Source organism: Hakea prostrata, chromosome 6 (genome assembly GCF_041222555.1).
Source record: "Hakea prostrata isolate BN-2017 chromosome 6, UWA_Hpros_2, whole genome shotgun sequence".
Taxonomy (NCBI): domain Eukaryota; kingdom Viridiplantae; phylum Streptophyta; class Magnoliopsida; order Proteales; family Proteaceae; genus Hakea; species Hakea prostrata.
In genome coordinates, this window is record NC_142605.1 from 19,384,823 (window position 1) to 19,397,815 (window position 12,993).

General features: G+C 38.9%; 1 protein-coding gene across 1 annotated transcript; it reads right to left on the reverse strand.

Annotated features, from left to right (window-relative positions):
* Window positions 1–10,380: 10,380 nt before the first annotated feature.
* On the reverse strand, window positions 10,381–11,661 carry LOC149012470 (F-box/kelch-repeat protein At3g23880-like). Its single transcript, XM_089157618.1, has one exon. The coding sequence runs from the start codon at window positions 11,659–11,661 to the stop codon at window positions 10,381–10,383; it is 1,281 nt and encodes a 426-aa protein (XP_089013744.1).
* Between the last annotated feature and the right edge of the window lie 1,332 nt (window positions 11,662–12,993).

Sequence of the window (12,993 nt, forward strand, 5' to 3'; positions counted from 1 at the left end):
ATCATCTCCAACTTCCGACATTGTGCAACCATCTGTACAGTTTATATAATACATACAATGAAAGGAATGAGTTCCAACGAACTCAGTAAGGAACAAGCAATTCTCATATATATGTCAATACAATCCACGAATGCACAGATGAAATGATATGGATGGTATGCAGAAATATGAATGCTACTAAGATCTAACTATGCAAGTCTCTAATGGCTTGCATGCTTTAAGATATACACCAGCCCTCATTTGGGTAAGTCTCATCACTCTGATCCGGCAAGGACTGGTTACCTCCGTAGGGATCCTGGGCAAAGGGGTAAGTCCACACTGGCTCTCAAACCATGGTGGGGGTTAAGTCAACACTCTCTCACCTACGACCATTGACAATGAGTACCGGCGCATGTCGGGGTTTCTAATCCAATGCAAGTCATAATGATAACATACTATATGAAGTCCAGATACTTCCCCTATGGCACCAACCAACTCGGTTCAGTATCCTTCACAAACTAGGAGTGAGAACCCTCATGGACTGGCTACCGCTGTTGGACTCCACTCCTTAACCCTATGGTCATCCACATATTATTGGGGCGGATGCTCTCATGACTCCTCACGACACCCGGTCCGTTCCTTGAACGTCCATGAGCCCAACCCTAACATATGCAACCCTACCATTACATGACCAACAGTGGACCACTGAGTCTCCGCACGGACTGGTTACCGCTGTTGGATGAAACATAGTCATCTCACTATTGTCACGGGTCACCCGGCTTCAATTCCCCTACCGAAAGGGTAATAGCATGTGGGGTACCTAGCCATGCAATTCTAGACACTCCTAAGTATGTCATCCAGTAATCATGATAGTGCTGGAGACATCAGCAGGCATGTGTCCCATTCCACAGCCTTCTGATATCCCAAGCTAAGATATCCCAAAGGAATACCCCTTCCATCACAACTACACTACAATCACTCTTTATCATACCATGAACAGTTGTGCAATATCATGAAAGATGAAGTACATCAAGGAATACCACAAACAACAAGTGTACAATAAGATTCACATGCTTTATACAATTACAACAAGTTACATGATCAAAGAATAGTAAATAGAACAATAGAATCATCATGTATATGTAATTGCATATAAATAAGAATGCATGTCCTTACCTGTAATTATGTAAAATTCCTCTAACTTGAATTCTAGAAACTATTATAAGACTTTTACTTAAAACAGAGAACACCTAGGCATAAGGTTACAAGAATACATAAGAGTCAAGAGTCAAAACAAATCCAAAATCAAACTTACATAGACACTGGAAACCGGCCGGTCGCTTAGGTTGAGCGACCGCCCCAAAAACAGAGAGTTTTAGATCCGAAACCCAGGCTTCTGATCATCCGTTTTCAATCCGGATTTCGAGTGATCATGGCCTAAGTCTCGAATCTAACACTCCTAAAGACATTAGGTGAAGGGAAAACTAACAATCATCATAAATGGATTACCCAGAAACTCTCCCCTTGACTGGATCTATCCATTAACAAATGCAAGGATTCGTTTCTGGACAGGATCTCATCAAGAACATTGGAAAGGGAGTACAACAAATCAAATGGGTAACCACCAACAAAAAGGGGATGGGTTCAAATCAATTAGAGGTTAAAAGAAGAGAATTGCAGATGGAGATTCATTACCTTAATCAGAATCACCAAGAATAGAAGAGAAAAGGTTTCATATCATTAACAGCACTTCAGACCTGAATCCCACACGTTTCCACAGCCACCTAATTGCCCAAAATAGCAATCCCGAACATAATAATGCATTAATAGGGCGAGGGATGCTATTTATAACAAACAGGGGGCAAAATAGGGCAAAACCCCGAAAACAGACCGGGAGGTCGCTCCAGGCGGTCGCTTGGTTCAATCGACCGCCACTAGCAACCGCCCCCATGTATATTGCTATACAAGGGTGCTTTGCTCATGGGGTTGATGACCAAGTACAACCTAACCCAAATGAAGACATGGGGGAGATCATAGTCCAAAAAAGCAATCTCAATAGGTTTGTAACAAAGAGGTTAGGGTTTCATCATAACATATGGCTCATGAAAAGGTTATGATCACGGAAAGAGAGGGAATGATTGTTATCAAGAAAATAACAAGAAATCATAGGAAATCTAGTTTAGGTTAATAGAAACATTACCCATGGGGTTTCCCTCACATGGAAGGCTACAAAAGGTTTCCAGAAAGATCATTCAAAGGTTAGGGTTAAGGTTTCAAGAATCTATTGGCTAGGGTTAAGATCATGATGATGATCATAGATCTCAAAGAATAGAATGAGATCATGGAATAGATGGTTGCAAGGATGCATCATCTTTTTCCTAATCTCAATCAAGAACAAGAACGAAGAAAGAATAATTAGAAATCCTAATTAGGTTAAACATGGATCATGAAGAAAATATAGTGATCAAGTTTAGATTAACACAAATATCACCCAAGGGAAAGAGAAACAAAGAATGCACAATCTGAAAAGGTTTTGGGGGAGTTTCCAATAGATAAAAGAACAATAGGGTTTCATATATGGTTACCTCTCATGAGAGTTGGTTACCTCCCATGAGAGTTACCCATAATTAATTCTCACAAAAACAACCCAAGATGGATAAGGGGACATCTCATTAATATTTCAAAATAAAGAATGGATTAGGAAGGGTCTACCAATGAGAGAAAAATAAGGTTCTTAATTAAAGTGAAGGGAAAGAAATTCAAATCATACAATTAGGGATTACTAACAAGAATCCGTGTATCCCACAGAAAGACTAAGGAGAATAAAGATTCACCCTTAGGACAAAGAATTTACAATCAAGAAAGGTTTTGGGGAGAGTCCAAAGAATTAATAGAAAATAAAAGGGTTGCCAATTGGTTACCCTCTCATGAGAGTTACCCAAGAATTTCCCTTCAAAATCACACCATTTTGGTTTCCAATGGTCCAAGGAATAACCCCTCAATCATGAGGACACAAGGGAAGGTCATGGTAATAATATGAGACCTTCCCCACAATCATAAAGAGGAAGTTCAAAGGTCAAAGAGGAAGTTCAAAGGTCGATCCCACACTATCTAGAGGTTTAGAAACATAATGGGAATAGTTTACCACGAAATTAAAAGAAATAAAGCTTTTGAAAACCTTCAAAACAGATATTTACCAAAATGCCACTGCCTGGACAGCTTGTTCAAAAATAGGGATTTAATGGGCCTAACTTCAATATTTTTGGATGGGCTTCTTTCAACACATCATACTACTTACCTAGTATGGAGGGATGTCTTCAAACCAGGTCCAACTAAGCTTTAGGTCCATCAACCAAGTTATTCTTCACAAATAAATAGTTCAACACCAAATCAAGTAAGGTTTCCATAAGGAAACACCATCATCAATATCCATGGGTTTTGGGTCAAACACCATATCTTCTACTGAGACGGCCCACAAAGACATCTTCCTCATTTTGGGACATTGGATCAACTCTAAGGGAAATGTCTGACATGGCTAACCTAAGATTTTAAAAGATAGTAAAACTGAAATCACGGTCAAACTTCAAAGTCAACATTAAACAAACCCTACTTCACCCAAAATAGATCGGGTCTTCGGGCTAGATTTGGGCTGGGTGTCACAACAAGAACCAAAAGAAGGAAAAAAAAAAGAGAAAGAAGAAGAGAAGAGAAGAAGAACCACCACCGCTGCTTCTTACGACGAGAATAGAATTGTAGACTATCGACAGTGGTTCTTACTGCGTCTTGTGACAAGAACAGAATCGCAAAATCACATGGTTCCATCTGAATCGCAGAATATTGCCATCGATCGTCTTCTCAAAAAATGAGTTTTTTAACCAAGAACGGTTATTTTGAAGAAGAGAAGACGAACCTCCACCACTACCTTCCTCTGATTTTTTCTTCTAAATCTCTTCTAACGACCCTTGAATGAAGCCCAACTTTATTCGAACCATATTTAGGTTTTTTCCCTCCTTACCTACAGTTCTATTAACCCTAAAACATAAATAAAAAAAAATACTGATGTTTCAGGGGTTTCGTTGGTAAATTTGCATTTTTTTTTCAGGGTTCTAATTGTAACTTTCTATAATTTCGGAGACTTATTTTGTAAATTTTACATAGTTTCAAGGGCTTATATATAAATTTGCATAGTTCCAGGAACTTATTTGTAAATTTGCATAGCTTCAAGGACCTATGTGTAAATTTGCATAGTTTCATGGACCTATTTGTAAATTCAAAATTCCCAGGGGTTTATTTGTAATTTCCCAAAAAAATGAAGAAGAAGAAGAAGAAGAAGAAGAAGAAGAAGAGAGAAACATGGTGTTCCTTATATGCACCTTTTGAATCATGGTTTGGCTATTCTATTCTATGACGTTTCAATTATTTTGGAAAGAGTGAAGATTGAAGAACTGTAGACAATCTTTTTAACATGGCAACTATCGATGGTGACTGCTGCTCCCATTGTCTCCAAACATTACTCCACTCTTCATCCTCTCTCGGTAAGATTTGATGGACAAATTATTTGATCTGGTCTTGATCTGCTTACCTGACTATTGTCGGAAGAGGACTTGTTGGACACATTATGGACACCACTATCAAACCTACTACCACATGTGTTTCATAGGATAAATGGAACTCAAATGACTCTCTTATTATGTCATTCCTTTTAAATTCCATGAATCCAAATATTGCCCGTGGATACCTATTACTTGATATTACAGCCCAAATTCGGAAGGCTACTACTAAAACATATGGACAATTGGGGAATGATGCACAGGTTTATGAGTTATGAAAGAAGCTTCATGAGACTACCCAGAAAGAATTGACTATGGCCCAATATTATGCTGAGTTGCGATCTCTTTGGCAAGAATTGGATCATCATGGGGATTATCACTAATCTAGATGATGTGACTACTTATAAGAAGCATATTGATAAGATTCGGGTATACGACTTCTTGGCAGGTTTGAATATGGAGTATGATCAAATCAGAGTGCAAGTATTAAGTCATTCTCCTTTTCCTACACTAGAACAGTCTTATGCCTTTGTTCAATGTAAAGAAAGCCGTTGATTAGCCATGATTCATGCTCCTATTGTGGCCTTACAGTCTGTTCGCACTAATGATTTGGCTAAGGAGATTGTCAAGTGTGAGCACTGTCACAAACCATATCATACCAAGGCTAATTGTTGGAAGCTCCATGGGAAGCCTGCTGATTTTGAGCAAAAAAAGCACAAAGAAGGGAAAAACTGAAAGCTAATCTTTTTAAGACAGTTTCCACAACACTCTTTGCAGACATTGGTTTTTTAGAGGAGGAGCTAGCTACTCAATGCCGTATTCTGGAGTCTTCTACTATCAGTACAGCCTCTACTACTGCTTCCTCTACTACCCATACCAACTCCTACCTTGCTACTTCAGGTAAAACTTTTATAAGCTTATCATGTTTCTTCAGTTCTGCTCCCTAGATCATTGATACAGGATCCACAGATCATATGATAGGTTCATTCTCTTTTTTCTTATATTATCTCCAACTTCCAAAAAAGATAAAGTTCAAATTGTTGATGGCTCCTATTCTTCCATTGCTGAAAAAGGGACCATTCAACATTCTCCATCACTTTCTTTGTCTAAAGTTCTACATGTTCCCTCTTTCTCTACTAACTTCCTCTTTATCAGTAGTTTTACATATGACGTGAATTGTAAAGTGATTTTTTCCTATCTTACTGTGTCTTCCAGGATCCAGTAACAGGGAAGGAGATTGGACATGGTAAACTAGACAATTGTTGGTGCAACCTAGAGGGGGGTGATTAGGTTGTACCTAGTGGTTTATACCAATTTTCTGGTTTAGTTGCAATTTCAAAATGAATTGACAGTTCAAGATGAAATCTAATGAAAAACAGCAATCACAAACACAGAACTTATAGTGGTTCGACTCTACGAGTCTACGTCCACTCCTCTCTTAGTCTCAAGAGAGTATTTCCACTAACGGATCTCTTTCAATACAGTGGGTAGAGAAAACAAACCCTTACAATCTTTGTTTCGGGGCAAGAGTACCCTTTACAATCTTCGTTCACGGACAAGAGTATCTAATACAATCTTCGTTTACGGACAAGAGTATCCAATACAATAAATTCTAATCAACCTAGACTAGAATTAAAATAACCAATTCACAATACGAAAAGTATTAGATATTACCTATCAAAAGAGAGTAACCCTTTACCCTTTGAGTGCAAGTGATGTAATGAATGAACCAAGAATCAATATACTTCAGCGATTTCAATAACTCCGGACTTTGCTTCGATGAAAGCTTCAACTTTGGAATATCCCTCAAAGTTAACCGGAGTTGGGAGGACAGCAATAATGCTAAAAACACCAAAACTTTGCTTTTTCACTTGTGAGTGAATATGTGCTAGATGGGAGAGAAGGATGATTCTCAAATGGGGATGGTTGGGCTTTTATAGACCCCAAGTTACTGCTTTCCCCATTTCCCCAACGGATATAAAATCTTTGCGAGATTTTGTTCCAAACGGACGTCCGTCTGCCCAGACGGACATCCGTCTCAAAGGTATCCGTTACAAACAGTTTGTAGAAGATATTCTCTTTAAACTAGCCGTTATAGTCAAATCTGGGGCAGACGGACGTCCGTCCGCCCAGCACGGTCATCCGTCCGGCCTGGTTTGGCTCGGATGGGCATCCGTCCGCCGGACGGAAATTCCGTCTGGCCTTCGTTGTTTCGAGAACACGAGTTATGAAAACAAACGGACGTCCGTCCGCTCGGACGATCATCCGTCCGCGCCACCGCCGATCATCCGTCGCGGCCCGGACCGCCAGACGAGCAATTCCGTCCCGGAAATCCTTCGACCTTCGTTGTTTCCGAGAAACAGAGTTATGAAAAGCAGACGGACATCCGTCGGGCGCTCGTTTCTTTTTCTAAACAACTTTGGGCTGGGATATGGCTTGGATTTTTAGATCGTTTTGACAATCCTAAGCGTTGTACACCTTACTAACACGTCCTAGGTCACTCTAGTAACATGGATTACATATTATGGATGTATTTACATGTGTGTGTATGCAAAGGTGTCCTAAGCCCTGATTTAGCCTAAGTCTTGATCTTTGACTTGGTCTTGACTTGATCTTGATCAGTGATCTTGATGCTCTCCTCTTGACTTTGGTTCTTTGTCTAAGATGGTTTGATCTTGAGCTTGACTCTCCGGAAATTTCTTTGAACCGGATATTTACATCGAGATTCTCTGCAGTGATGAGCTGGACAAAAACATATCTTCATGGAAACATTAGTAGAGTGTTTGTCATCATCAAAACTGATTGGAGACTAATGTGGCAAATGCTGACTTGGCATTTTCCAACAAAGACAATGAACTTTATCTGTTAGAGCCAATTTAAGGATCTATTTCTACTCTGACTACATCTCCTAATCAGGTCCATATGGTAATATCAGACATTTAGCAATGCCACCGTAGGCTAGGTCACCCCCTCTAGGAACTCTTAGAAAGTATTTTCCGATTTAGTTTCTTATTGTAAAAAGAATGAATTTTTTTGTGAAGCCTGCATTTTTACGAAGCAAACTCATCTTACTTATTTACCTTTTCTTCATAATATAAAATCTGTTTTTTTTTTGGACTAATTCATACTGATGTGTGGGGCCTTGCTGACATGTGTCTATTACTAGCCATAGGTACTTTGTTACTTTTATTGATTGTCACTCTCGTTCTACATGGATTTATCTTTTAAAACAGAAAAATGAGGTTTTTTGATGTTTTCGTGATTTTCGTAATATGATTAAGACTCAATTCAATGCCATTGTGAAGATCATTCACAGTGACAATGGCACAAAATATATTGATGGTGAATTTTAGAGATGTCTCTCTGACTCTGGCATAATACACCAAACTAGTACTGTTGATATAGCTGCCCAAAATGGGGTTGCTGAAAGGAAGAATCGACATCTCTTAAAAATTGTTTCTTCCCTTATGATTGCTATGAATGTCCCTTATTAATACTGGAGTGATGCTATACTCACTACCTCTTACCTTATGAATAGGATGCCCGGTAGGATACTTGGTTTTAAATGTCCTAATGAGCTTCTCTAGGAAACCTCTTCTTTTATTATCCCTCCAAACCAAAGGTTTTTGGATGTGTCTGTTATGCCAGAATCACAGCCCATCAAAGTAAGATGGCTCCTCGTGGCCTACGCTACATTTTGCTAGGGTATCCTGCTACTCAAAAAGGGTACAGATGTTATCATCCTCCTTCTAGGAAAACCATTGTCTCCATAGATGTCATTTTTAATGAGTCTTTTGTCCTTACTTTACATCTCTTGAGGGGAAGAGTCCTAGAGGATAGGTGGTCTTTCCAACTCTAAACCTTTCTATCACACCATTACAACACAACTGAGGAGTTCAAGAAGTGTTTCCTGACCAGGAGGAGACTTCAGCCAATATACCTGAGGACTCTAATTATCCCCTTCCATTTTTAAACCATGTGAAGAACCTGGTCAGGGGGAGCACTCCTATGAGAAACAATATTGAGGTTTTTCAAAACAAGATTGATCAAAATAAGGAGGTGCAGACTTATCACAAGAAGAATTACATCCGGTTCAAGCAGGTGGTGAAAGGTGACACGTCACCACTTCAATCTCTTGCTCCAGAATCAAATTCTATTGTTCCCATTGAGGTATCTTCTTCTAATCTTTCCATTGCTGTTAGAAAATGAGTTAGATCTTGTACTTAGCATCCCATAGCTAAATTTGTCTCTTATGACTCTTTGTCTGACTCTTACCGTGCTTTTATATCATCTCTATCATCTATATATGTTCCTAAAAGTTATATCCCAAGTCGTAGTGAAATTATACATTTGTTTTTGGGTTTGGGAGCTGATAATTTGATGGGCAAATGGTCATAGTTGGTTTTAGAACTTTAAGGGAAGCTTGGGTTTAGGAGTTGATAATTAGGCAGGTAAATGGTCATATATAGTTGGCTTTGAAACTAATTTAAACCCTAAAATTGTATCAATCATAGATCAATGATCTATAGACATAACGGGGAGGTGTGAAGGGACAGAGATTCGAACTCAAGACCTTTTTGGTGTTACTACCTTCACATAAAATATTGCTACTAGTGTCCTAGTGGCACATCCCCATTTTAACATCATATTGACTAATTAGGTTGAGTTGGTAATTTTAGCATTGAAATCTTCTATGCTCTGAACAAAAGGGTCCAAGCATGCTCTTGACCTAATTCGGACACCCTACCTTACATAAGAGACTTAGCTTCATTATAGGACAAAACAAATGGTATGGTCTCCAGCAAATCCTAGTGTACTGTATAGCCTCTACAATAATGAAATTAATCAAAATAATTTGTATTTGGTGAAATTTCTCAAAATGATTTATATACTCTTAAGTTCATCGATCCTGACCTGAAGTCTATGTGCCTTCCACTCTCTTCAGAGAACCAATCACATGTTCGGGTACAAGATTATTCCCCACTAAACTGAATTCTAATTCTATCAATTCGTAATCACAAATGCTAATCAATGCTTCCTTAGGATGAAAGCCTTCTAAAGTTCAAACATTTAAAAGTCACTTTTGCGACTATCAGATTGGTCTATTTCTACTTCTTGGATTAAGAAGTTTATTCATTCAGATGCTTCTTTGTGATAGTATCAATAATTTTAGTCTTTCTACAAAAAAACAATGGGTAAAATTATTAGGTGTTAATCCCTTTTTGTTATTTTCTAACTCTACCATTTAATTTATCGCTCACCCACTTAAGAGAAAACAAAGTCTCCACAAAACCAGCAAAGGAGTTGATAGAGGGAGGGCAATAGTTGTCGTGAAGCACAGTTTTTCATTTTTGTCTTCGTCATCTTTTGGCTCTCTGGGTTGTACAACATTTGGCCCTGTTTTATCCGTCATTAGTAAAATTTCACGACCATTCTTCAAAAGTCCTCTTGAAGATATGAAATATCAAATTTCTTCTAGAAAGTTTGGTCCAGGATTCGCTCACTCCATACTATTTCATCACCCATAAGTCGATCGACACCCCCATTGGGAGGCCAGTAGATACAGAGAAGCACCCCTCCCAAAATCTAAAGTTTTTGGTAAAAACAATTAGTAATCAAATTATCAACACGTCCCAATAAGTATTTAGATAAAATTAAATGAAACAGTAAATACCTAAAATGCAATTCAACCCAATCGAAATTGGATGAAAGAGAACACAATCCACAGGCTCACATAGCATATAGATTATTTGGAAGTTCAACATTCAAAATTATTCTTCCAGAAAAGTTATTGAGAAAACAAATAAAAATAAGCAAAATAGTTGGGTGTTCACCGCTTTCAGCTTTTAAACTATACTTGTATCATCATATCCCCTTCTTGTTTTCTTTCTTCTTGTTGGGTAGGTGAAGTCTCACTACTGCTTTCAACCTTAAGAGAAACTAGGGTCTCCACAAAAGTAGTATACATCAACATGTTGAAATTGAGACACCAATTCTTAGTTATCATTTTCATGTCTTGGGTCTCTAGATTGTACAAAACGGGTGCTGTTGTATTTGTCATCAATAGAATTTCACGACCATCATTGAAAAATCCTCTTGATGATGCGAACGTTATGTTTATCTCTTGAGAAACTTGAGATTTCATCTTAAATACTTTGGCCCAGGAGTCCCTCACTCCATACTCTTTCATCACCCATAAGTCGATCGAATCCTCCATTGGGAAGCTCGTAGATACAGAGAGGCACCCTCCTAAATAGCCAAGGCAAAGCTTCATATCTGGCTTATAGAAAGGCAACGAAGGCATCTGTTGGAACACCTCTTGGTGTAAATCAAGAGACACTATTACATTGGGGATATCAGTGGGTCTACTGGCCAGCCAATGAAGAGATCCACCCACACAAATAGATGGATTATGGTGATCTGGATACCCATTAGGGAAATTAGGAAAAGAATAAGGAATTTTTTTCCACCTATTGGAAGCATCACCAACTGTGTATATCTTGACAGTCATTGCATGCTTGTGATAAGAAATCTTCACCACTTTATATTCCTTGGTTATAGGATTAACGCCCAATCCATGAATTGAACGAGAGTCGACAGAAGCATCTAGATCTGGATCTCGTGGAAGTGGAAGGGATTCTCTTGTAGCTGGATTGTATAGTCGTAACCTGTGTATGAACCGCCTGTCATCCTTATCCTTTGTATCATCCTTTGAAATTAAGCGTAAGCAAACCAAGCCATCACATGAAGCTTCGCAAGCAATAAAAGTCACTGGAAATCCCCATTCCTTAGCAGCAGCGAGTTGTTCTCCTTCCCTTTCTCCTTTCATCTGGGTAGCTGTGCTGTTGGATTCAATCTTTGAGGAGTAAAGACGATTCAAAATTAGTTGAAGGATGAGAGTTGGGTTTCGGTTTTCATTAGTTGATCGTTCGACGTGTTTAGCAATGAAACGAGGATCCGCAAATAAAATTTTCCATTGTTTGGATACACACTTGAATCGCATCAGGGACTTCACCGGTAGTCTTAAAAGGATTTCTTCGATTATTATATCGGTTGGCAGTTCTGACCGAATTTGAATTTCTTCTTCTTCTTCTTCTCTCTTCCTCTTCCTCCTCGTGTACTTTTTCATCATGTCGCTCCTCCTCTACTAATTTCTAAGCTTTTCTCTGATTGATTATTCTCGATGTTTCTCCTTCCGGCCTCCTGAACTCAAAGAAAATCTTGCAGAAGATCTCTGCACACCTCAACTCTGGTTGTGTTTTTTTCGTCGGGCGGTGGTGGTAAAGCAACAGTACGTTGTGGGAATCAGGGTTGCGATTTGTATTCAATTCAATAGAGTTTGAGATGAGTTATAAATTTATAATACTTGCAGAGTTTGAGATGAGTTATACTTCCTCGATGACAGGATTTATTTATTATAGATAATAACATCGTGGGAGACTTTCCTCTTAGGTCTTAAGCGAGGGATTGGATTCCTATATGGACATGGAAAGAAATTTGTCCATCGATATCCAACTATGGTTCCTCTTCTCTTCTCAGAAGGAAAGGACTGATTTTCTCCTGGATTAAGGCGAGCTCGGATTTTTTTTTCCTTCTCTTATTGGATAGTGCTTGTCTTCTGGGGTTTAGGAGTCCAAATAGGGCTTGAGCTCAAAATTTTCGCCCTGGGGTGAATTAGGGCTAAAATATTTTGGCACTGATTAAGGTAAAAAACTAGCCTAGGATTACTCTTTGGCCCGCCAAACCCGTCAAAACTTGTCTCTGATTTTTTGCTCTAATTCTTGTCTTAATCATAACCCTAATTTTGTTCCTAATGCTTGATCTCAATAAATTAGAAACATAGACAAAGATAGGACCAATTAGGGACAGGACCAAGTATAGAGTCAATCAGGGCCAAGGACATGGCTAATCAGAGTGGGAATGGGCTTGGTTTGGCTTATAGAGCTTAGGTCAAGGACAATAATCCTTGGCCCTGAATTAGGGTCAAGGCAGGAATAAGCTTAGATTATAATATATAGGGCTAGTCTTAGGATTGCAAAAGCCCAGCCTAGACCGACCTTGTTGTAGCCCTAATTTTTACCATGTAATTAAAACTCATTCAAACCATTGCTCTCACTTGTTTCCAATGCCAAAACTACCTACTGGCTGCTCTTTATGAGATTGGGAAAACCATGAGAAGAGATCATCTGCTCGAATTTATGGCCAGAATTCAAATGAAGTCCATCAAGAGAGAGAATACCAAATTAAGAGATCCCTTTCATGAACACACTGAGTCCCTCGAGATCTGGTGCAAAATCCATTATAAGTTTCCTCTAAGGACAAAAAGGGTTTATTGTGTATTACCTTTAATTGAAATTAGATGAAAGCCTAACGATGCTTGTTTGGCTTGTAGGTAGGGAGCAACGGGGGGGAGCGGGATTGGGCTAACGAGGCCAAATACACCCAGCCCAAACAGGCCCAAGCA